At 41.5% G+C, this 21,634-nt stretch overlaps 2 protein-coding genes across 5 annotated transcripts in view; one reads left to right on the top strand and one right to left on the bottom strand.

The window, feature by feature from the left end:
- Positions 1-21,634, top strand: part of nbeab (neurobeachin b) — a 235,287-nt gene that overhangs the window by 211,184 nt on the left and 2,469 nt on the right. For 3 of the 4 annotated variants that reach the window (XM_049575634.1, XM_049575637.1, XM_049575638.1), the window contains exons 46-55: positions 2,603-2,755; positions 6,127-6,294; positions 11,255-11,344; positions 12,452-12,644; positions 13,460-13,531; positions 13,679-13,834; positions 14,999-15,169; positions 17,863-17,964; positions 18,319-18,515; positions 18,980-19,131. In XM_049575634.1, coding sequence (XP_049431591.1) covers positions 2,603-2,755; positions 6,127-6,294; positions 11,255-11,344; positions 12,452-12,644; positions 13,460-13,531; positions 13,679-13,834; positions 14,999-15,169; positions 17,863-17,964; positions 18,319-18,515; positions 18,980-19,131 — 1,454 coding nt within the window. The remainder of the gene's footprint in view (positions 1-2,602; positions 2,756-6,126; positions 6,295-11,254; positions 11,345-12,451; positions 12,645-13,459; positions 13,532-13,678; positions 13,835-14,998; positions 15,170-17,862; positions 17,965-18,318; positions 18,516-18,979; positions 19,132-21,634) is intronic. The other variant, XM_049575636.1, reaches the window with a different exon arrangement.
- LOC125888343 (serine/threonine-protein kinase DCLK1-like) overlaps positions 1-21,634 on the bottom strand; it is a 120,567-nt gene that overhangs the window by 74,411 nt on the left and 24,522 nt on the right. The gene's annotated exons all lie outside the window — the stretch shown is intronic.

A 21,634-nucleotide genomic window follows, 5' to 3' on the forward strand; every position in this document is an offset into this window, starting at 1 on the left:
CTGCGATGACCAAGCCCTCACCTCCTCGACCACCCCATCATTATTGTGCATCCATACCTCTCATTTATTTCTATGTGCACACACACTTATGTTAAGCTGGTACAGCTACTATGGGCAGAGAGAAGCTGACTTTTCTTGGAAGTAGTGGGCACACACACACATACTCATACTCATACACACACAGAAACTGCCACCATGCTGTCTGAAGGAATCCAGCAGCACTCCACTGGTGACAGATTTTGACGAACATGTCATTAAGGTGACACAGTGTAAAGCAATGGAGGCATGTGTGATTGACTTGTTAGCCCATTACGATGCTGTTGCAGAATTAATGGCTGCCATGGGAGGGTGGCTTGAAAACAGAGCTGGCAGTTTTAACGGCTTGGCGGTGAGTTACGGCAGGAAGTTTACAAACGAAAAAGTGGAGGGAAAGTACGGTTGTGTGTATGTGTGTGTATGTGAGAGACAGAGGAAAACAGAGAGGAATGGCTACTTTACTCCCTTCCCTGTCGTGTGCGGAGGGTGAAATGTGACCAACAGCAGACCAGCAGTGTTATTGGCCTGTACCATGTCATGCTAACTCGCTCTATCAAAACCCGGTGATTTACGGGGGCCTAAAAGCGCTGCATGTTATGTATCCCATAGGCAATATAAACTCCATAGTATCACTGAATCTGACAAACACTGCATTCATAAAACAAGTGTTATACCAGGAGGTAAAATACTGTCCTGCACCCTGATTTAGAATCTCAGACTGAGACAGACAACAGCATTTAACTTGTCTTGTGAGTATGTTTTCTAATGAGGGCAGAGCAGAGGATCTACATTCCTCGTGTGCATATGCCTCATTGTGCAGAGGCTTACTCACTCATCCTTTCTCAGCTGTATGATTTGGAGGATAAAGGGTCAGAGTGGGGACTGCAAAATCACAAAAAGTACACATACAGTAATATATGTTGAAAATGGCTTATTTGCATTTGGAGGCCATTACCTGTCTAAAGCATTTCATAGGTTTTGGATCAAGTGATTGACATTCAGGAAGTCCCCATTTAATCTCAAAGTGCTGTGAAAGTTAAATTTGTATTTAAAAATTTTTTGAGATACAGTAAGTCATCATTAAAAATCATCGCCCCTCTTTTTCTTTTTCTTTTTTTTTTTGTCAAACTTAAGTTTTGGTTGCATGGTAATGCAGTTGGCAGGCAAATGCTGTTCTTGCTTTCAATGATGGTATGACATCTAAATTTCAGATTTAGCTGCCAAAGAGCTTTGCGAATACTTTGTCTTTGGAAAAACAAACCCAGAAGACAAATGATAAGCCAACATGTATATTATAAGAGTTATCAAATATTTTTTGTGTGTAACTAGCAAAACAATAAAGGCATTAATGGATTGCCTATGTTAAGCAAGTCTCAGCAAGTTGATGTTCATGATATATATAGGTAAGAAATGATGGGCACTTAAAGGGATACATCACCCACATAATGACCATTTGTATATCAATTACTCCCCCTGTGTTACAGTAATTTCATGGAGGAGATCTTATTTTTCCTCACGTTTAACCACAGCAAAACGCTATCAAAACAACCATTTACAAACTCTCACACAACTGCTTCAGTATTATCAAAGGCGCATTTATCCAGTGGTATGCTCAGTACTTCCCAAACACATGCATTTTTGCAAAAACCTTTCTACTTAAAGGTCCAGTGTTTAGGGTTGCGGGGCATGTATTGGCAGAAATGGAATAAAATATTCATAACTCTAATAATAATTCTAATCGCCTAAAAATAGGAATGATTGTGTTTTTGTTACTTTATACTGAGCCAGTTATATCCATATATGGAGGTCCTCTACCACGGAGTCTGCCTTGTTGTTTTACAGTAACCCAGTAAGAGTTTTTGAACAGATGTTTTGATATAGTTTTGGTGTTGTTAAATGTCTACCCCTTCTCTTATTCATCGAAAACTTTTTCTGTCTATGGAGTTTTCATTCACTGTAGAGGCATGTGAGGAAAACATTCTCTTCACAATTTCCAGATAACATGGGTATTTGATATATAAATGGTCATTTTGTGGGTGAAGCATTCAAGTAAAGGGTTCAAAACATTCAAATACCACTGACGTCATTCAACATGTGAGAAAGTCCTTTAGGAATAGTTTTGTCTCTAAACATGGGTAAATATTTGCTCTCTTCTTCAATGTATGGAATCACACCAGGCTTTATGTAGGGGCTCCTTCCCCATGCTGACTTCGCCTCCACTGCGAGGTCCTGACCCCATCACAAGAGCCCAGAGACCAGGGAGAAAAACCCAACTCAGTTCCAGTTTCATTTAACACACCTAACACCTCTGCCTGGAATAACTGGACTAGCACCTCTCACCGCCTTCTCATGGCCTGCTGTTAAGTTTGTTTGTGTTACCTTTCCCCTTGAATTCTCACTTCATCTCAGTGGGATACAGAGCCTTTTTCTCTGTTATTCGTGGCTCTGTCCTCACGTTATTTTTGCACTTTGTTAGGAGATTATATGGTGAAAGCTATGGTGTTAGACATTGTGGTCTTGTCAGTGAGCTGTAAAACATGAACATCTCCCTTCCTTTGAAACATAGGAGCTGATTCCTGAGTTCTACTACCTCCCAGAGATGTTTGTTAACAGCAACGATTACCATCTGGGAATGAGAGAGGACAGGACCATGGTTTGTGATGTGGACTTGCCAGCCTGGGCCAAGAAGCCTGAAGACCTTGTTAGGATCAACAGGATGGTAAGGTTTAGACGTGTCAAATTCAAAATGGTTACTTTAGCTAAAATGGTACCAGTATATGTTATTACTTCCTTTATTATCAAGATAATATATTGGTATATTAGCAATCAGTATTTAAACATGAACGACCAAAAATCCCACCTAATTTTTGTCCTTTTTGTGTGTGTTTTCTCAGCCAACAAAACACTGTTCTTTTCCTGATTTTATTTCTTCTCAGTTAAGATTGCAGTAATGACACTGATATAAATTAAAACTATCTTACTGTATTTCTATTTTTTACCGAGATAGTTACCGTATGATTACTGCCCCGTTTAAAGTAAAAATTAATTTCAGTCTACTAATGTATCCTCCTATACTATTCAGTAGGAACCATCCTCATTCTCACTAGTATATGGCACACTGTGTCATGTCATGTTACATACTATGGTCTATTTTGTACCACGACATGTATATACTGTAGTACCATACATTCAGCTCTTCTGCCTCTGTCTCACAACAGCAAAGAAATCCATTTCCAACTCCTCTGTCTAACCTTCCCATGCATCTGTGGCTCCTTGTCGTATTCATGAAGCATCTAATAAAGTGCACCGCTCAATACTAACACTGTACCCCTGACCCCTGTGATGTCACTGAAGGACAAGACTGAGGGCAAGTTTGCCCTATAGTGTTACCTTCTGTAATGCCGGGCCTCATCACTTTGGCAGCGTGCAGGGCCCTTTCAGTGTGCGTGTGTGTGAACGTCTGTGTGTGCATGTTTAATACAGACAGTCTATCAACATGTGGTCCACAGCTACCAGCAGGTTTCAGTGACAGCACAGAGAAAGAAATGGAGATCCAACCCGTCTCTTGCTGTCAGATAAACTTTGTTCTCCCTTTAATCTGGAATCACTTACTATGGAAACTCAACAGCTCAATTCAATTTTTATCCAAAAACTACATGAGTGGCCATTGCATGTGCTTACACATGTGCGGATGGATTGTGATTTGATATCAAATATTAAAGATAAAGTCAGACTGTTGAAGCTAAAAAGAGCTGCATGATAGTGACCTAAAATTTGTGCAAATGCTAATTATTTGGAAAATAGTATCTTCAATGCCCAGAAATGACCACAATTATCAGTATGCCATAAAAAACATGCAAGTGTTTTCACCTCTGGCTACTCTGTGATTACTATACACAAAATGCAAAGTATAGAATAAAAATACGGTTTGTATTTTGTCTGCATTTATGTTTTGAGTTGTAATATAAAATTCATGAAGGCCCTTACAAAAAAAAAACATGTGAAATACAATCTTTCCTACCCTTTCAGGTAACCAAACACTACATTCATGCGTTGTGCAGGCTTTGCAAAGAGGTGGCTGGGGAGAATGGCAGATGTACAAAGAGCAGGACCTTGACACCAGAACCTCAGCTTCATGTCCACACTCCTGTCTTAGGTTTAGGTAACAAAAGCACATTGGTTAAGGTTAGGGAAAGTTCATGGTTTTGGTGAAATGTAAATAAAACAGGTCATAAAAAAATAATGCTGTAGTCACTACAATTGGATACTGTATTACAAGATTGCCTGTTTTGGCGGAAATCAAATAAAATACGCTGTCAGTGAACATTTTGCTGATACGTTCATTATCAACATTTTTGTGATTTGGCAGATGCGTTAATTAGCAATGTTTCCTCAGTATGTTAATAGAAATTGTAATTTGCTTGGCATTATGTTTCTCTTGGCACATATTTGCTGTTACAGTTAGTTGTATGTACACCTAATTTCTAGGAGAGGGACTCAGTCTTTCACATGAAAGAGAGATGATTTTAAAATATCAACATATGAAGAAAAGACAACATGATTTTCAGTTTTACATGCAAATACAAACCTAAATCCTGCTGCATGAAAGTGATATCTCCAACAACAGAGCTCAGTAAATTTACAATGTCAGTATAGTGTTGAAAAAAAAATCCTCTATGCCTCCACATTTTATTTTAGAGAAGTTCCTCCTTAAAACCATAAAAACTTTTATAATATTGGTAGGAAGACATAAGGTTTCATGCATGTTATGTATCCTAAGGTTGGGGGCCACAGTGTTTTTGGACCAGAGGCTCTGGGAACACACTTGACCTTTTCAGCTGGAGTGACAGAGCTGGGCTGGTCTTATAGAGGTGACCTTTCCCCATGCTTTACCCACGCTGCCTGGTCGAGCTCTATCAGGCTTGTATACCGGCAGAGCTGGGGGTGGAGGGAAGAGGCAGGAGGAGAGGCTGGGAGATGTTACGGGCATGTCTGCATCTCCAAAACAAGGAGAGAGGATGACTGAAAAAAAGGATTACAGTGAATATTTTCTCACTGTTGAAGGATACACGTGTGATTTTGCCTTGCACTGTTACATTCGCAGGCCAGTGTATTCACACGCCCAGAAAATCATAGTCCTCTGCCTCCATTTTTTTTTGTCTTTCTTTTGTTCTGTTCCCCAGCTAGCCCACACTCTTGCTTCCTCTATTATTTCATTTCTGTCAGTGAATCTCTCTCCCTGCCTCCCCCTCTGTCTCACTCTTCCTCTTTTCTCCTTCCCTCCTTCTCTTTCTCCCTCCCTCCCTCTCTCTTCCTCCCACTTCCCATCTTTGCATGTGCCACTTTCAATTGAAGTGATATGCCCTGTGGCAAACTCTGCCTCTGTGTGCTCGAGCAGGCTTTGTTGGTAATGGCTGTTATTCCTGACGCGAGGGGAGGAGTGTAAATTCCTCTAGCAAAGCCTTACACCAGCATGCATGGGAATTATATTGTGGAACAATACATCAAACCCCCACTGCATGGCTTCCATAGGTATATTTATAATAATTATCTGCCTAAAATCTTCTCCCAAATCTCTCAGTAAAACTCCCACAAGAAATCAAGTCTCCATTCTCACTCTCACAAGTAATTTATCAATGTTGCTCCTGCGGATGGTTTTACAGTAAATTGGATCCCTGTTAGTATTGAACCAATTCTTTGTCTCCATGCAAAGATAGTTGGTCTGCGTTTTAAGTGGATGGAGAATGTGATAGGGGAGGCTTGTTGAGTTCGGTGATTATATTAAAAAGAGGGGATGCAGCTTCTTTTTCTTTTTTCTGTCTTCTATAATATTTATGTGCAGAAAAACAGGTTAAATACTTATCTTTTAGTTAACTGAATGCAAGTTATTTTCCTTTACAGCACTCTTAGTAAGTTTTGTAATGTTTGATTTGATGTGATGCCCCAGTAGGTCATCTGTGTACAGTGAAGTAGGCTGTGTTTTGTTGTGTTCATTGTTGTGTGTTGTACAATTTGTGTTGTCTTTTGGCCCATGTGCTGTGTGCTGCTGGTATGCCTTTCGCCTCTAATTGCCCTGTACTCCTCTCACAGGCCCTGGAAAGCGAGTTTGTGTCATGTCAGCTGCATCAGTGGATTGACCTTATTTTCGGCTACAAGCAGCGAGGCCCCGAGGCGGTGCGCGCCCTCAACGTCTTTCACTACCTGACTTACGAGGGCTCCGTCAAGCTGGACAGTATCACTGACCCTTCGCTCAGAGAGGTAAGGCGCACACACACATTACCATGGAGACAAAGCCGCCACCCCCCCCCCCCCCCTCTCTTATTCACCATAGGCACAACTTCCTGTCTCTATTTGTCCTGGCATGTGTCGGAGCTCCGGGAGCATTCATATCACGCATCTGTCAATCAATTATTGTGTCATGCAGATGCAACCCGTGAGAGAATTTGGCAGGGCAGCTGACTCATCGAGTTTGCTTTGAGATTAGCGTCATTTTGTGATGACCTGAGTTATTAATTTCCTCTCTCTCTCTCTCAGATAAACAGTAATCGTTTAATATCTGTCCATATTATTCATAGATCCTCTTAACAGCGTGAGTCTGTGCTCTTTTCTTCCTGGTGCTGAATATTCTGTATCCTTCTCTTAATCAGATCAATAAATCTCACCAAGCTCTTTGATCAATCAACAGAGGTCACTCAGTCAATAGTTGAGGGAGTGAATCCTCTTGTTCTTAATGAATTAATTGAATATCTATTAGCTTAGCTGTACTACTCGTGAATAGCTTAATTGCATAGAGGGGAAAGGGGAGCAGAGACTGCAGCAGCTGGCATACATTGTGGTACTTTCCAGTTTGAGCTTGTCTCTCCCTGTGATATCCACCATCTGCTGTCTGCAAAACAAGTCATTTATATACTGTCACTTCCAGGGGCGCCTTTATTTATCAAGTGACCACTATGCAAATCACCTGCAGAAGATTTGGCCGATCTAATTACCAAACCATATTGTGAAAGGTTTGGTTTTCATCATTTTGAGAAAGACCTAGGCGATGCCTTTTTTATTTTGCATCAGGGTTTTTAGCTGTCTTACTCCCTGCCTACTGTTACCCTGAGAGATGACAGTACTGTTAGTTAGTTGCACATTAGGAAGCCTGCTACTCAGACTCTCTAATTGTGCCCAGTTGATGCAGTCGCTATTGTGACATGTGAATGTATTTGTGCTGGAGAGAGAAATTGGCTCAGCTAATTGCAACTGATGTAATGCTGATATAATGAGCACTAATTAAGACAAGCCTTCATACCTTCAATCATGTTTCTTATCCCAGATGGATTCTTCCTGTCCCTGTAACAAAAAGTATAACCTTGTATACTGAAACCCCAAATATAAACCCCAGCTTTATCCTGTAAATGCTATTAAAGGGCGACTCCATTTTTTTAAAAATGTTTTTATATCATTCTGCGGCTTTACAGTGTTGTTCCTGATGTACTGAAATCCAAAATTTAAATTCTTGTCAAAGTATGTATGTTTGGGCTTCAAAATGATATTTTCCTAAGACCATCAAAAAACTTTTCCCCACAAGACGTGAGGTGAAATATGTTTCTGCACAATGTCGTTGCTACATAAAAACCCTCGTCCTTCTGTGGACGCCACCTTAGTTTGGTTCTGAAAGCCATACAATTACAAACTGACATTAAAGTATAAAATACTTTTGCTTTCCTTGCATATACAAGTTGCAAAGATGATTTACTGGCAATTCCAAAACATATAATTGTAATTTTTCAACAGCCCCCTGTAATCCTGAAAAAAATAGTCTAGAAAATAAAAAAGTTCACATTAATAGTCCAGTGTTATAATTCCCCAATTACAGTATTTCCATAGGCTGATCAGATTACAAAATTTTTACCGTATTTAGATGCTCTGCTGTTTTAATTTAGGAGGTTACATTAAAAACAAGTTTCCTGCACAACTTATAGTAACATTGTGATATTTTGCAGGTGATTTCCTGCTGTATTTTTCATAATATCATCTGCATTTTTCTTTACCACTCCTATTGAACACAGGTCAGGTCTGCAAGCTGCCTGGCTGAGTCAGTGAGGTGGAGCATGGAAAAGTGCCCAACAAATGTCTTGCTAAGACCTGCTGAAATGTGACGATTGACTCCGGGGTACTGATTCATTCTAGGCCTGACAGGTGAAACTGCAGATCTGGCATTAGTCATAACAATTAAGGCATTTGAAATGTCAATAAATTAGAGGTCATGAGAGATAATTTCCGCCCGTGTGTCAGATGGAAATGATGACACTCTCTGACATGCCGCCGGGCCTGGTGAGGGCACGGTGACAGCTCTACTGGGCACACTGCCGGAACAGCAGTCCTTCTATGTGACGCGCCTCCTGACAGCCTTCTCTTATGGAAAAACATGACAGCAACCCCTTGATTCAGACCCCGCTGTGTCACTCAGAAGTAAACAGACAAATTATTCATCAGTGGGACTCCATTTCTCCTCAGCTGCCACTGCCCCTCCCACCCCCTCTGAAGCGACAAAGACAACAAAGTGTGCTGTGGCTACCCAATGAAGGGTTTGAAGCAGCTGAGCTATATTTAAATTGATTTCACCTTGATATTTTCATAGTGATGGGACACACATGTTTAAATGCTTGACCTTAATGATAAGAAACTCCCTTCATATTTATTACATAGAATAGAATTCATTGTGCATTGTCATTGATGGTAACTGCATTAGAGATAATCCCGTAATGGTGGACACATTGTTTTAGACATTTCTGCTCCCACGTACAGTAGTGCACATGTCAGCTCCTAAGCTGCCACTCTAGAAACACCCTCAGGCTAATTCTTTGTTCGTACTTAAGGATTTAAGTAAATCCAGCTTATCTTAAACAAATTTTCATTGGCATGTAAAGGATGTACAATGGTGTCATCACATGAGAATGTAACATACTCACACAACAGTTACATTAATAGTTTGTTTATATGTATTTGCATGGGTCTTGTGGTTTCTGTGCAGCTTTGATCTGTTTTTATAATCGGATTAAACTACTTAAAAGCCAGAAGTACTTAATGAAAGCAATTTGCTTCTGTAATCTACCGAGTCTGTCAAAAGGTGAAAGGTGTAGTGGCTTCATATTTGTAGTTGCCACTGATGATCTCAGGTGTCGTGACTCAGCATGATCCCACGCTGCTTAGCGGGTCACTGCAAGGCCGTGTTTGCATTCTGTCTGACAGAGCTGTTGTGTTGCTGCATTGCATGAGTGCACTGGAGGATGCTGTTGGGGGATCATCCTCCTTGGAGTCTCTCTGTCACCATTTTGGGAACCAGGCAGCAGATAGAGAGAGAGACAGAGCTGCAGCCACTCACCTCTGAAGCCTTTTTTGCTCATGCCAAAATCAGATGCGAACAAAGTCATACAGACAGACATGCAGACACAGTGTGTTATGATGGATGTTTGGTGCTCACCCAAGCAAGGCGGTTGTTGCTGGGAGGGGAGATCATCCAGATGGCTTTGGCAATAAGTGTCACTTATCAGCCAAAAAGCAGAGCCTGAAGTGACTTAAACTAATGAACTGCCTGTTAAGTGCTCTCCATCTCAGACTGAGATAGAGATAAGTTTCTGACACACCTCAGAGAGGATTAGTGTTGAGGCACCTGAGAGATATTGACATGTTTTGATCATTTAGTGGAAGAACATGTTCTTGAGTTAACCTTCAACAAGTCAGACCCCCCCTCCCCCCAGCACACAAAAACACAAACACATATACACTAACCCCCCCCCCCCCGCACTCTGGAAACAATTGTCGGGCGTCAAGGTTGTCTAAGACTTCCAAAACAGGACATTCAGCAGCCCAGTTTCCCTTGTAACAGAATCATCACAAGAAATATGGTGACGTTGTCCACATGGCCTCCTCAGCCTTTTCTGATCTTTGTATCAAATTTCTTTATTTGAACAGACATTGTGACCCTCACCCCAAACCTAACCTTAAATAGCCATAATGTCAGTTGCTTATTACATGATGGACTGCATTGTAAGGAAACACTGACTAGCACTTAATGGTTGCCAAATGTGCTCACCAACTCACATGAAACTTTCACTGCTGTGCGACAGCGTTTAACCGTGTGGACAGCGCCTTTTTTGGTGCTGTGGAAGATAGGAAGTGACTGGGGGGGTTGGAGGGTGGCTTGTGGTGGGGAGGGTGTTAGGGGCGACTGTTTGGCTTGCAGGTGGCCTGTCCTGATTCAGTATCACCTCCAAACTTCCCTTGCCACATCTCCCTCTGTGGCATGTACTACCCAATAGGTCCTTTTGATTGTGAGTAGTGTGTACAGGCGGAGGAAAATGAGGGCTAGTCACCCAGGCAGTCAGAAGGGCGGGCGAAAGGCTGAGCGATGTATGTTCCATTGTGCACAGTGGCATTGACGGACGTCTACAAGCTCCCCTCTGATGGTGGAAGTGGCTCCAGTCACATCAATCACTCCCACCGTGGAGTGCCCCACTTTCAGTCAAGCTCAGCAGCTCTTACTGCTTGTTTTTTTTTTCTCACTCACTGAAGGCAAAGGAGAAATCTTTTGTCTATTTAAATGGAATTTATTTTCTAATAATAGTAAAGGCTTGATTCCTCCAGTGTGTTGTTTCTTTTTCTCCTGTACTTAGAGTGCGACTTGTGCTGTTTTTAGTTTTTTTTCCGTCTTAGTCACAAGCATCCAGACTCACAGTATATGCCCCATAAATCATCTTTCATCAAGGTACCCTCTGCCAAATTGCCTTGGTCTGCTTGTGTGATTTTGTGCCTCTGTTTCGTACGTATGTGTGTGCATGGACATGCTTTTCCCTTTTGTTTCAAGCACAATAACATCTAAAAGCAGGCCGGCCTGCTGCAGTCCTAGCTGGATGTCACTCCAGGTTAACGTTTATGCAGTGGGGGCCCCTGCGCCTGGAAATGGGAATGGTTAACTGAAGCATGTTAATAGGAAAAGGCTTGTCTCTTCCATACTAACACTTGGATGACTCTGCAGGCTGAGGGGGGAAGGGGGAGCACCCAGGCGGATTGGGAGTGCTCCCCTTTCCCTTTACCTCCCCCTTTCCTCAGAGGCACGGCTGAGTTAGGATTTGCTTGCATTGTCAAGTAACGCATTGACCCATCACTTTGATGCATATTGATTGTGACAGCCGCTCTCTCTCTCTCCTTCTCCCCTCTCTCTCTCCCGCAGGCCACAGAGGCACAGATCCAGAGCTTTGGACAGACGCCATCTCAGTTGCTTATTGAGCCACATCCTCCACGCAGCTCCGCCATGCACCTGGTGAGAGCAACGAGCATGCTGGGAAAAATCCCTGCACCTCTGGTGGTGGTGTGTGTGAGAGAGGAAATGTGGACCTGTGCAAGCCTGGATGGTGTGGGTTTGCGTGCCTGTGTTTGGAGGTCGGCACAAGATTGAGATAGATGTCCCTTACTTCTATATATTTCCTTCAATCCACCCTTTTATAACGAAAGATAAATATTTCAGAAGGCTTACCTCATGTAGGTCATAGACCTGCAATATAACAACAAATTTTGTCTGCACTGTTTATAGCTGTACTGCCTACTAGCAGTGTGGTGTAAAGGGAAGAGTGCTCCCTACTGGCCTAGTAGCTCCCTTCTTTTTGTTGTAAGCTGCTCTTCCCTGCCTAATCCATGTAATAGCCGGCCTAGCCCTCATTATCCCCACATGGCTCTCTCTGTTTCTCTCTCCCTTCAAGAAACTTTGTAAGGCAGATCCCTTTGAGACCTTTTAGTTCAATTTTCTACTTTTGTAACAGATGTGAATGTTTTCATCCACTTCTGTCAAAAAGTTCTAAAATTAGGGACGAGATGAGAGCTGAAACTGGTTCAAAAGTCAGAGTATTGTCAAGATCACTATCTCCTGCATCACTTTTACTCCTGCTACACATGTAGTTTAACTCAGGGTTGTAGAGGTTGAGCTGAATTTTACAGTGGTGAAATAAGCACATCTTCAAAAACTCATGCAGTCTCTTTTAATGCTTCTTCTTTGTGGACTAAATTCAGTCTCTCTGATGCATGTGTATCATATATGCACCATCTCATGTATACAGCCTACTCCATCCCAGTTTTCCATGTCTTACCCTTGTCTGACCAGTCCCTTGTCTGACTGCACTGTCCGAAGGGGGCAGTGCATGAAGCTCTCCTCTGTGTCTGAACCTAGTTTTTCCTCCAACCTCCACACTAACTACCTCTTTCCATTCTTTTTCTCCCATCTTTACATCCCTCTTCTTTTCATCTTCTCCATACCCTGCCTTCCCACTCTGTCCCCTTCCTGTCCTTGCTCCTCTTTCCTTGTACTCCCCCTCCCCTCTTACCATCACATCCCTCCATCCTTTACACTCCGTCTTTTCTCTCTTCTACTCAACAGTGTTTCCTTCCACAGAGTCCTCTCATGTTCAAGGATCAGATGCAGCAGGATGTCATCATGGTGTTGAAGTTTCCATCCAATTCACCGGTAACACATGTGGCCGCCAACACCCTGCCCCATCTTACCATACCTGCTGTGGTCACCGTCACCTGCAGCCGCGTATTTGCCGTCAACCGATGGCACAACACTGTTGGTGAATAGAGCTCAACACACACACGGCAGATGATGTGTTCCAACATGCACATGCCCTCGTAAAAAAAAAAGAATGTGCCACACCACATGTGATACCTACCACAGCAGTGGCCCTGTAAAATCACTTCATCACCGTCACACACAAACCTGCCCACCACTCATAATAGAGCTGTAGCCAGCTGGCTATGTGAGAGGCTAGCACCTCCTAGGTAAGCTGACCATGAGTGTTTCCACATGTTCCTTCTCAGACATGTGTGAACAACATTACCCACAGAGCCCCTCCCTGAGAATCAGCCTCACCTCAGGGTCAGAGGGCCAAAGCAATGGTTACTAGGAAATTAGGCCGCAACTGCACCACATTCTCCTCACACGTCCCCATCTGTCACCGTAGAGACACACTGAGCTTAGGACCAAAGAGTCCGCACTGTGTGGCTGCTCTGGCTGCTCCCACACTAATGAACACAGCTGCAGCACCCTTGCCATCCTGTCGGAGAGGAGGGAAATGTGGTTTGGCTTTTCAGAATAATGATGATAATAGGGTCTCCATATTTTCAGGCATGTTGCTGTTTCAAAACTAGCTCCAGATACAGATTGCATGGATAAAATGTCTCCATTCTGTTTGACACTTCTAAAAAAAAAGCCCAGTAAGACAGATGGAAATCTTTCTGATGGACATGATAGAGGTGTGTGTGTGTGTGTGTGTGTGTGTGTGTGTGTGTGTGTGTGTGTGTGTGTGTGTGTGTAAGAATGTATATGTGCAGAGGTGAGAAATAGCCTCAGTGATTAATTTCCTCATGTATCCCTGCCTGAATCCAGGTCTCCGAGGAGCACCAGGCTACTCTCTTGAGCAGGCCCATCACCTGCCTATTGAGATGGATTCTCTGGTTGGTGAGTAAACTACCTGGTTTTGAATAGAAAATACAGCATCAAAAAACAGGATCACTGGCTTTATATCTGTTTCAGCTGTAAGGGTCTTAATTAATAACTTTAACACCTCAGGCAATGACATGTTTGTCCTTTTTTTCCTCCTCACAGCCAACAATACTGGTAGCAACAAGCGTCAGATCACAGACCTAGTGGACCAGAGCATCCAAATCACCACGCACTGTTTCGTGGTGACAGCTGACAACCGCTACATACTGGTGTGTGGCTTCTGGGACAAGAGCTTTCGTGTGTACTCCTCCGAGACAGGTAGGTTACAGTGTAAACTCTATTTCCTATAGAGGTGTGCACTGATGTGTGGAGGACTGAACGCTATGATGGGAAGAATACAGTATTGTTGCTGCTCTCTCCTGACAAGCCTTGTAGAAAACTGGATGACTATACTGTAATACACTGGAACTAAATGATAAGTAAAAAGTTCTTTGTGCTAATTTCCTTACCATTGCTAATGATTCAGTGGGAGCAAGATGATAATATAGACAACATACATTTTTAATCATATTAATGATTTTCACTGCAGCTTGACAAGTAGCATTTAACTAATTGGTTCCAAACTTGGGAGTTGTGACAACCTCAGGGGATTTAGATGAATCTGAAGGATCACAAGAGGATTGAAAGGATAAAAAAAAAATCTTTTGTTTATTTTTCTTCAGTTTTTCTTTTCTCTTATGAAATACTTGATATTTTCACTTTTCCCAGACCTTAAAAATCCTTCAAATGTTAGAAACAAAGACAGACAAATTACTTTTGTGGGTTGAACTGCTCAACTCTGTCCACACCAAAACCATAATCTGTGATGAGGGGGCACAAGCAGACATTATTTCCTTTTAAGAGGTCACAAGCCAAACAGACTGGATACCACTGATTTAACTACATTGGAAACCTTATTCTGCTATTTAGCACAACACTCCTTTAAAGATATACTTTGCAGGATTTTCCTAAAAAGCAATGTTTAGACTCATACAAAAGTAATCTCTCTCAATCATCACTGATAACCCACTGGAAGTGTTTAGCGGTGTATTTATCTGCAGAGTCTCTGCCCTCTGTCTGTATTTTCTTTTTTCCTCTTGTTTTGTGTTGTTTAGGACATTTCTGGACACAGTGTGCAGGTTAGGCCAAGACTTTATAAAAACATAGCAACAAGTTGCCAGACAGTAAGCAGCATGCATACCAGAGGAAGCTGCGAAAATCGTGGAAACAGCACCAAAAAAAGCGCAAATATAGCGAATGACAGTGAATTTAGGGTTGCCTTTCACTTCTGCTGGCAATACCATTTACAAACAGTAACCAACAATTCCTATAACTCCAGTTTGAAAACACTGCCAGCAGTAGTTTTTCCATGTTGCATTTCAGGAACTTCCAACTAGCAATTTTTGCCAACACCGAAAACATGTTTGTACATATTTTCTTTAGGCAAGCTGACCCAGATAGTTTTTGGCCACTGGGATGTGGTGACATGTCTGGCCAGATCAGAGTCTTACATTGGAGGGGACTGCTACATCGTCTCTGGGTCCAGGGATGCTACACTTCTGCTGTGGTATTGGAGTGGACGACACCATATTATCGGCGACAACCCCAATAACAGTGAGTTAGAGCATGCATGTGCCATGCTCATAGATGCACTCAGAGAATACAGTAGCATTGTCTTCTGGATAAAGTTACAAGGATCTTTCCACACTGCTTAGTATTTCACCTATGGAATTCACTCATTTGTTGTTAAGTTAAAGCCTGCATGAGTTCATTGTTAGTATTTTCAAAAAGTTAGATAGGAAGCAAGAGCCTTTGATCAACACTGGAAGAAAAGGCATTCTACCCTAGAAATCAAATAATGCGGAGAGACAGGGAGAGGATAATTTATCTGCACTGTAGCTGTGATATATTAGTGTGATTTATTGCATTGAGCTGTGCCGCTTTCAAGTAGAGGACTCCAGATGTCTTGGCATTCAAAATGGTAGACCCCAGTGTGTGATTTCTGCTGCTCAGTTCATTTAGTTGCTCATTCACACTGATTGTCTGTGTTCAAAACAATCCATCAGGGTAGGGAAACAGACATTACAGTACTGTACAAGCAAAGACTGCCATATATGGCATGGAATTGAAAAACTGAAGATAAGGAAGACAGTGTTTTTATTTTATTTTATTTCTGGTTGACAATATAATGTGTGTGTGTGCTAGAAGATCTTGTGTTTCCAATTGTCACAGATTCTAGGAGCTCCGGATTAGTTGCGAGTGTTCTCTAATTAACTTCACTGAGGCTCCGACAGTTAATTAAGAATTTCAGCTTGGTTGCCTCCAATTAGCAAGGGGCAATAGCACTTGTGTTACTGCAGCAGGAAAACAGTATTCCCTTGATATTCACACCACTACTGCTTACAATGCATCCTCAATGGACAAAAGGGAAGGAAACTGCATAGCTCATCTCAAGAAACAAAAGACAGGATATGTTTCCACTCAATCAAATCACTTCCAATCTCTTATCAATATCTTGTCAATATATCATGATGTCAGAAAAGCTGTGGAGACCGCAGATAATAATCTAGCTTGGTTCAAGAATGCAGAGCACAAAAGGTGTGGGAACCTGGAGTTTGTTTGTGAACGAGCAGGAGCAGCGTAGCGAAAAATCACCCAGAATCAGCTAAAAACTTAACATACTGTATGTTTGACACAGCATAATACAAATCCCTACAGCCAGTCAGTGTCACTCTCGTTCAGATATACATGGCAGGCATTTGCAAGAATCCTCAGGGATAAACCACTATGACTCGTTCATATTTTCACACGAAGCACTGAACTTAATGTCATATACCATACAGAGCACCAGAGTCCTCTTTATTCCCATACTTATTTACTTATTCATTGAATGATCTTTTCCACGAGTCTCATTCTTCTGATTTCATGCCCATTATATTTTTTTATATGCTGGTTGAAGGTTGTGTGAATATGTAGAAGCAGCCCTCCGGATCACTGCCTCCTCATACCGCAGATGTGGAGTGCCAAAGAAATTGATTTCACCCGCGCCCCAAAAGGCTGCATGTGTCTTAAATGTGTAATAATTAAAATAACTTCCAGCTCAATCATGGCCCTGCCTCTCAGACTTGGCCCATCACACTGGTGCAAAGGGATATTTGCAACGGGTAATTGTGGTGGCTGACTTCGGCTTGTCCCAAGGGCTAGCAGAGGGTGGGGGGTACGCAGTGCAGGCTGATTGAATCTTTTGTCGGGTAGGTGAGCTGCACAAGGTCCCTTTTTCCCCCTGGAGGCTTTTTCTGACACTTGTCCTATTCAGCTTCCCTCAGCAGTGGGTGCTGGGACTGACAGCGCTGCTCAGGTCCTGGTCTCTAAGGGACTGTGCTGCATCGATCACAGTCCAGCTCACTGACTGGACCGCTACAGCTGCAGAGGCGATATGCCGAGCTAGAGGAGGAGATGATGGGGGAGGAGGAGGGCTGTCTGACACATGTCCACATCATCTATCAGGACGTTACTGTCATCTGGGTGGATAGAGAAAGTTTCACTGAATTGGCTGAACTTTGAGTCACGTGTGGACACTAACAGTCACATACTTTATATAAAGTGGTGTTAGTTTGGCATTAGTTTGCCATCACTAGTGGCAAACAGATTCCAGTGTGATTATTTTATATTTAAAAAAGATTAAAAAAGGAACAAGAACAAATTACCATAAAATAGTTTTTTAAATTAAAATAGAATCTTTTTTTTTTTCCAGTCGACCCAGAATTTCAATCTACTCCCTCTTAACCCTTCCTATGTGGTTTAACACTAAATGAGGACAGTTTATCTGCTTTTCATTGGCTGCATTTGGATTGCATTTCTTTGTTGTTAAACACAGGTCATTTCCACTGATTTCATTATTTTAGTGATGGATTCAATGGGTTAAATTCTGTAGAAAACAGCAGTATTTAGGGGCATGATGAGGGTTTATTCAGTATTGGTGATCAGTGCATTTCAGAAAGAGACCAGGGATCAGCTCAGGGTGCCGTGAAACTCCCTCACTAACCTCTCCCCTGGCCATCATCAATCATGTGACACACCGGATGAAATCAAGTGGCTCGGCTGCCATCAGTGGGCATCTCTGCATTTACATGACAATTCAAAGGGACCTCCCTGCGAGCAGATGTGTGTCACAATCACTGTGCTTGTGTTATTTGATTTTATTGCCTGATGAAGGTTGTTGACCATTGCACAGATAACACAGACAATAGATTTAATCAATTAAATCAAGTAAATTGTGTTATGATATTGTGTACGTCATTTTTTAGGTGACTACCCAGCACCACGAGCCGTTTTGACGGGTCATGATCAGGAAGTTGTGTGTGTGTCAGTCTGTGCTGAGCTGGGACTGGTCATCAGCGGAGCCAAAGGTCAGTGTACTTTTCTGTCTACCGTCAATGTCATTATCATCAGAAAGGAAAGAGGAAGTCGGGGACACTCGTGCTTTGACCTGGTGTATTGGCTTATATACTGTAGGTTACCAATCTAAAACCAGCCCACATAGATATACAGGTATGTATTTCACTGACTACACTCTAGACATGCATGTGTACTCAGCTGAACGTCATGCATATGCAACACAGAAAATATCCGGATCAGGAATTTCTCACTGTGCACACTGTAGGACTGTAGACATTCGTCTGATTTTATAAAGACAGAATAATAGATGTTTCATAGGAGCAAAGTTTTTTAGACACATATCTGTGTGTATTTTGGTTTGGCAGAGGGTCCATGTCTGGTCCACACCATCACAGGCGACCTGCTGCGGGCTCTGGAGGGGCCAGACCACTATCAGTGCCCACGGCTCATCTCAGTGTCCAGTGAGGGCCACTGCATTATCTACTACGAGAGGGGCCGCTTCTGCAACTTCAGCATTAATGGAAAACTGTTGGCACAGATGGAGGTCAATGATTCCAGCAGGGTAAGCTGACTTTTTTGACACCAGTATAATCCAATAGAGATGTGGATGTATCTTTGTCCATCTGCAGTCTTAGACACTCAACAATTGAAATAGTGGGCAGCTACAAAAATTTAAGTACAGATGCTTTGACTCAAATACTCATTTTGCAAAAAATACTGCACATCCAGCAATTGTTTGATGTTCTCAGTGTGGATAAGATGGTGGTAATGTGCAACAGGATGTTTATTGATGGTTTGGATCATAGTGTACAATCCATTCCAGTTTTTGAAATACAAACACTATCAATACAGACGTCATTGTTTAAATATTAATTTTAATACAATAACATATCTCAAATTTGTACAAAAAATTAAATGCACAATGTTGCTGCATGCCATTCTCATACTGTATTTCCACAATCACAGATGTTGGTGGAGGAGGTAGTTGGAAGTGACATAATGTACTCCTGTCTGTCCCTACTGTAGGCCATTCTCCTGAGCAGTGATGGCCACAACCTGGTCACAGGTGGAGATAATGGTGTGGTGGAGGTGTGGCAGGCCTGCGACTTCAAACAGCTCTACGTCTACCCTGGCTGTGATGCTGGCATCCGAGCAATGGACCTGTCACACGATCAAAGGTCAGCTCATGCAGTTGTATGGTAGCAGTTTTTCCTCACAGAGAGGAGATGATGTGTACAGAAAGCCATCTTGATGAATTGTCTCTCACTCATCATATACAGCATAGTTTATCAAAGTGCAACTGCACTGACCAATGGCAGCCCTCAGAAACATTTTGCACAGGCCCCTGAACATTACGTTTTAATCATCCACTGTCCATTTCGATACTTTCACTTTCAATAGCTTACATTTAATACACTGTGCGGCTACTGCGTCAAATTGCACTCATCTCGCAATTGTCTGTCAGGTTAGGAATACAAACTTGAAGACAGCCACTGGTTGTATGGCAAGTAGTGGCACCTTGCAAGGGTCTCTGGTATAACATTCTGTCATGAGTGCTAGTGCTGTTAGGTAAAGTAGCGATTTTGGGTGACAACTTGGTAATTTAATGTTGGTGGGAGATGGAAAATATTTTGTTGTGCCCACTTTTTCTGTGTGCTCCTCATTTATGTGCTGGCTCCATAAATTGGCACTCAGTCATCAAAACTTTGAGAACTTATGGTAAACTACATCATAGTGTTGTCTGCCATAACAATTTCATAAACCGTGTAAGAAAAAAAAATTCATAGTATAGTATGCAATATGAAAGGTAATTGTATCGATGTACATTAGGTCAAAGAAAGGTCAAAGTGTTGTGTGCCATTAAAAAAAATCATAAAAAGGTCAAGGTATAGTATGCCAAAAAAGATTATAAAGAGGTCATACTATGTCATAAAAAAACAACATAAAAAGGTCATGGTATGCTATATAATAGTCACAAATAAAGGTCATTATATAGTATGACATTAAGAAAAAAAAAATCAAAGACAGTTTTGTATGCCATATGAAAAAAAAAAATCATAGTATAGTATGCCATAAAAAATCATAAAAAAGGTCATAGTATAGTATGCTATAAAAAAGGTCACAGTATAGTATGAAAAAGGACCATAAAAAGGTCGTGGTATATTGTACAGTAAAAATGTCATAAAAATGTCATAGTATAGTATGCCATAAAAAGTCCTAAACCATGTCATATAGTAAGTACACAGTGAAAAGGCATGAAAAATGTCATAGTATCCCATGAAGAAAAATAATAAAAATGTCATGGTATAGTATGCCGTAAAACATCATAAAAAATGTCATAGTATCGTATGCCACAAAAAATACAAAAAGGTCATAGAACAGTATACCAAAAGAATGTCACAAAAACTGTAATAAAAATGCAGAAAATGTCATGGTACAGTGTGCCATAAAAATGCTATAGTATGTCACAAAAAGGTAATAGAAAAAATCATAGTATAGTTTGCTATCAAAAAGACATACCATAGTATACCACAAAAGACACTGTAGTATGCCATAGAAATGCCATTAAAAATGTAAGAAAGAGTCATAGTAAAATACGCCCTTAAAAAAACCATAAAAAGTCAAAAAGTTCATAGTATAGTATGCCTTAAAAAAGTCATGCAAGTGTTTTTATTACATGGTATGTCATAAAAGTCATGAAGATTTCACAGTATACTGTAGTATGCCAGGTGAATCCAGGAAATAGACATTATACCATATTGATTTTCCTTAATAACTCTATACCAGTCACAAAGAAAAGCAGACAAAAATATTTTAAACTGTGAAGTAAGCGAACGGCAAGTCATATCCAAAGATTTGTATATTTTAGTGCATAGTAAGAAAAAGACTGTGCTTGATGTTGGCTGTTTGGCTTCACAGAATTATTGCGTGGGCTTGTTTGTTTATGTGCTTGTGTTGTATGTGTGACTGCGTGGGCTCACTTACATGAATGTATGTGTGTGCACACAATGTTCCCGCTTCTTAAATACTGTACTGTCTGTGTATACATGTCACTGTCCATTTCAGTTAGTGGAATATTCACCATCCATTTCCTTTAAATAGAACCTACAGTTGCCATAGAGACAAAAATTATAGGGGTATCTTCTGCGAATGCACTTATTTTGGATAAACAAACAACAGCAAACGTACAAACAATGCTGCACAAGTCTATTGGCAGGTCAGTGGCATGTTTTTCCGTAACATTTGCATTCTGCAAGATTTGTTAGGAGTTGTATAATGGGTGCTTGGATGGCGGTGCAAAGGCGGCAGTGTTTGCTCTGGGGCTATAAGCCTGACGTCATCATGTGACCCTGGCAGTCAAGAGAGGTTAGAGAGTGTGAACATTCAAGCTGCACTTCACAGCCACAGGCCAAATCCCCCTCAGCACTTACAGTCAGGCCCAAAACAGAGACCTGGTTCTTAAGCAAATTAACTCTGCATTATCGTGACTGACTGCACAACCTGTTAAGGTACGCAGAGGATGGGAAGAGATAGAGGATGAATTTGTTGACAGATTTTAATTTAGTTTTAATGTAAACAAAACATCTCATGGCCACATCACATCAGGAACTACAAATACTGAAATTAAGTACTGCATGCTATTCTTAATGTTTCATTCAACACCCCTTAAATCAATTAAAA

The sequence above is a fragment of the Epinephelus fuscoguttatus genome, linkage group LG5, assembly GCF_011397635.1.
Source record: "Epinephelus fuscoguttatus linkage group LG5, E.fuscoguttatus.final_Chr_v1".
NCBI classification, from domain to species: Eukaryota; Metazoa; Chordata; class Actinopteri; order Perciformes; family Serranidae; genus Epinephelus; species Epinephelus fuscoguttatus.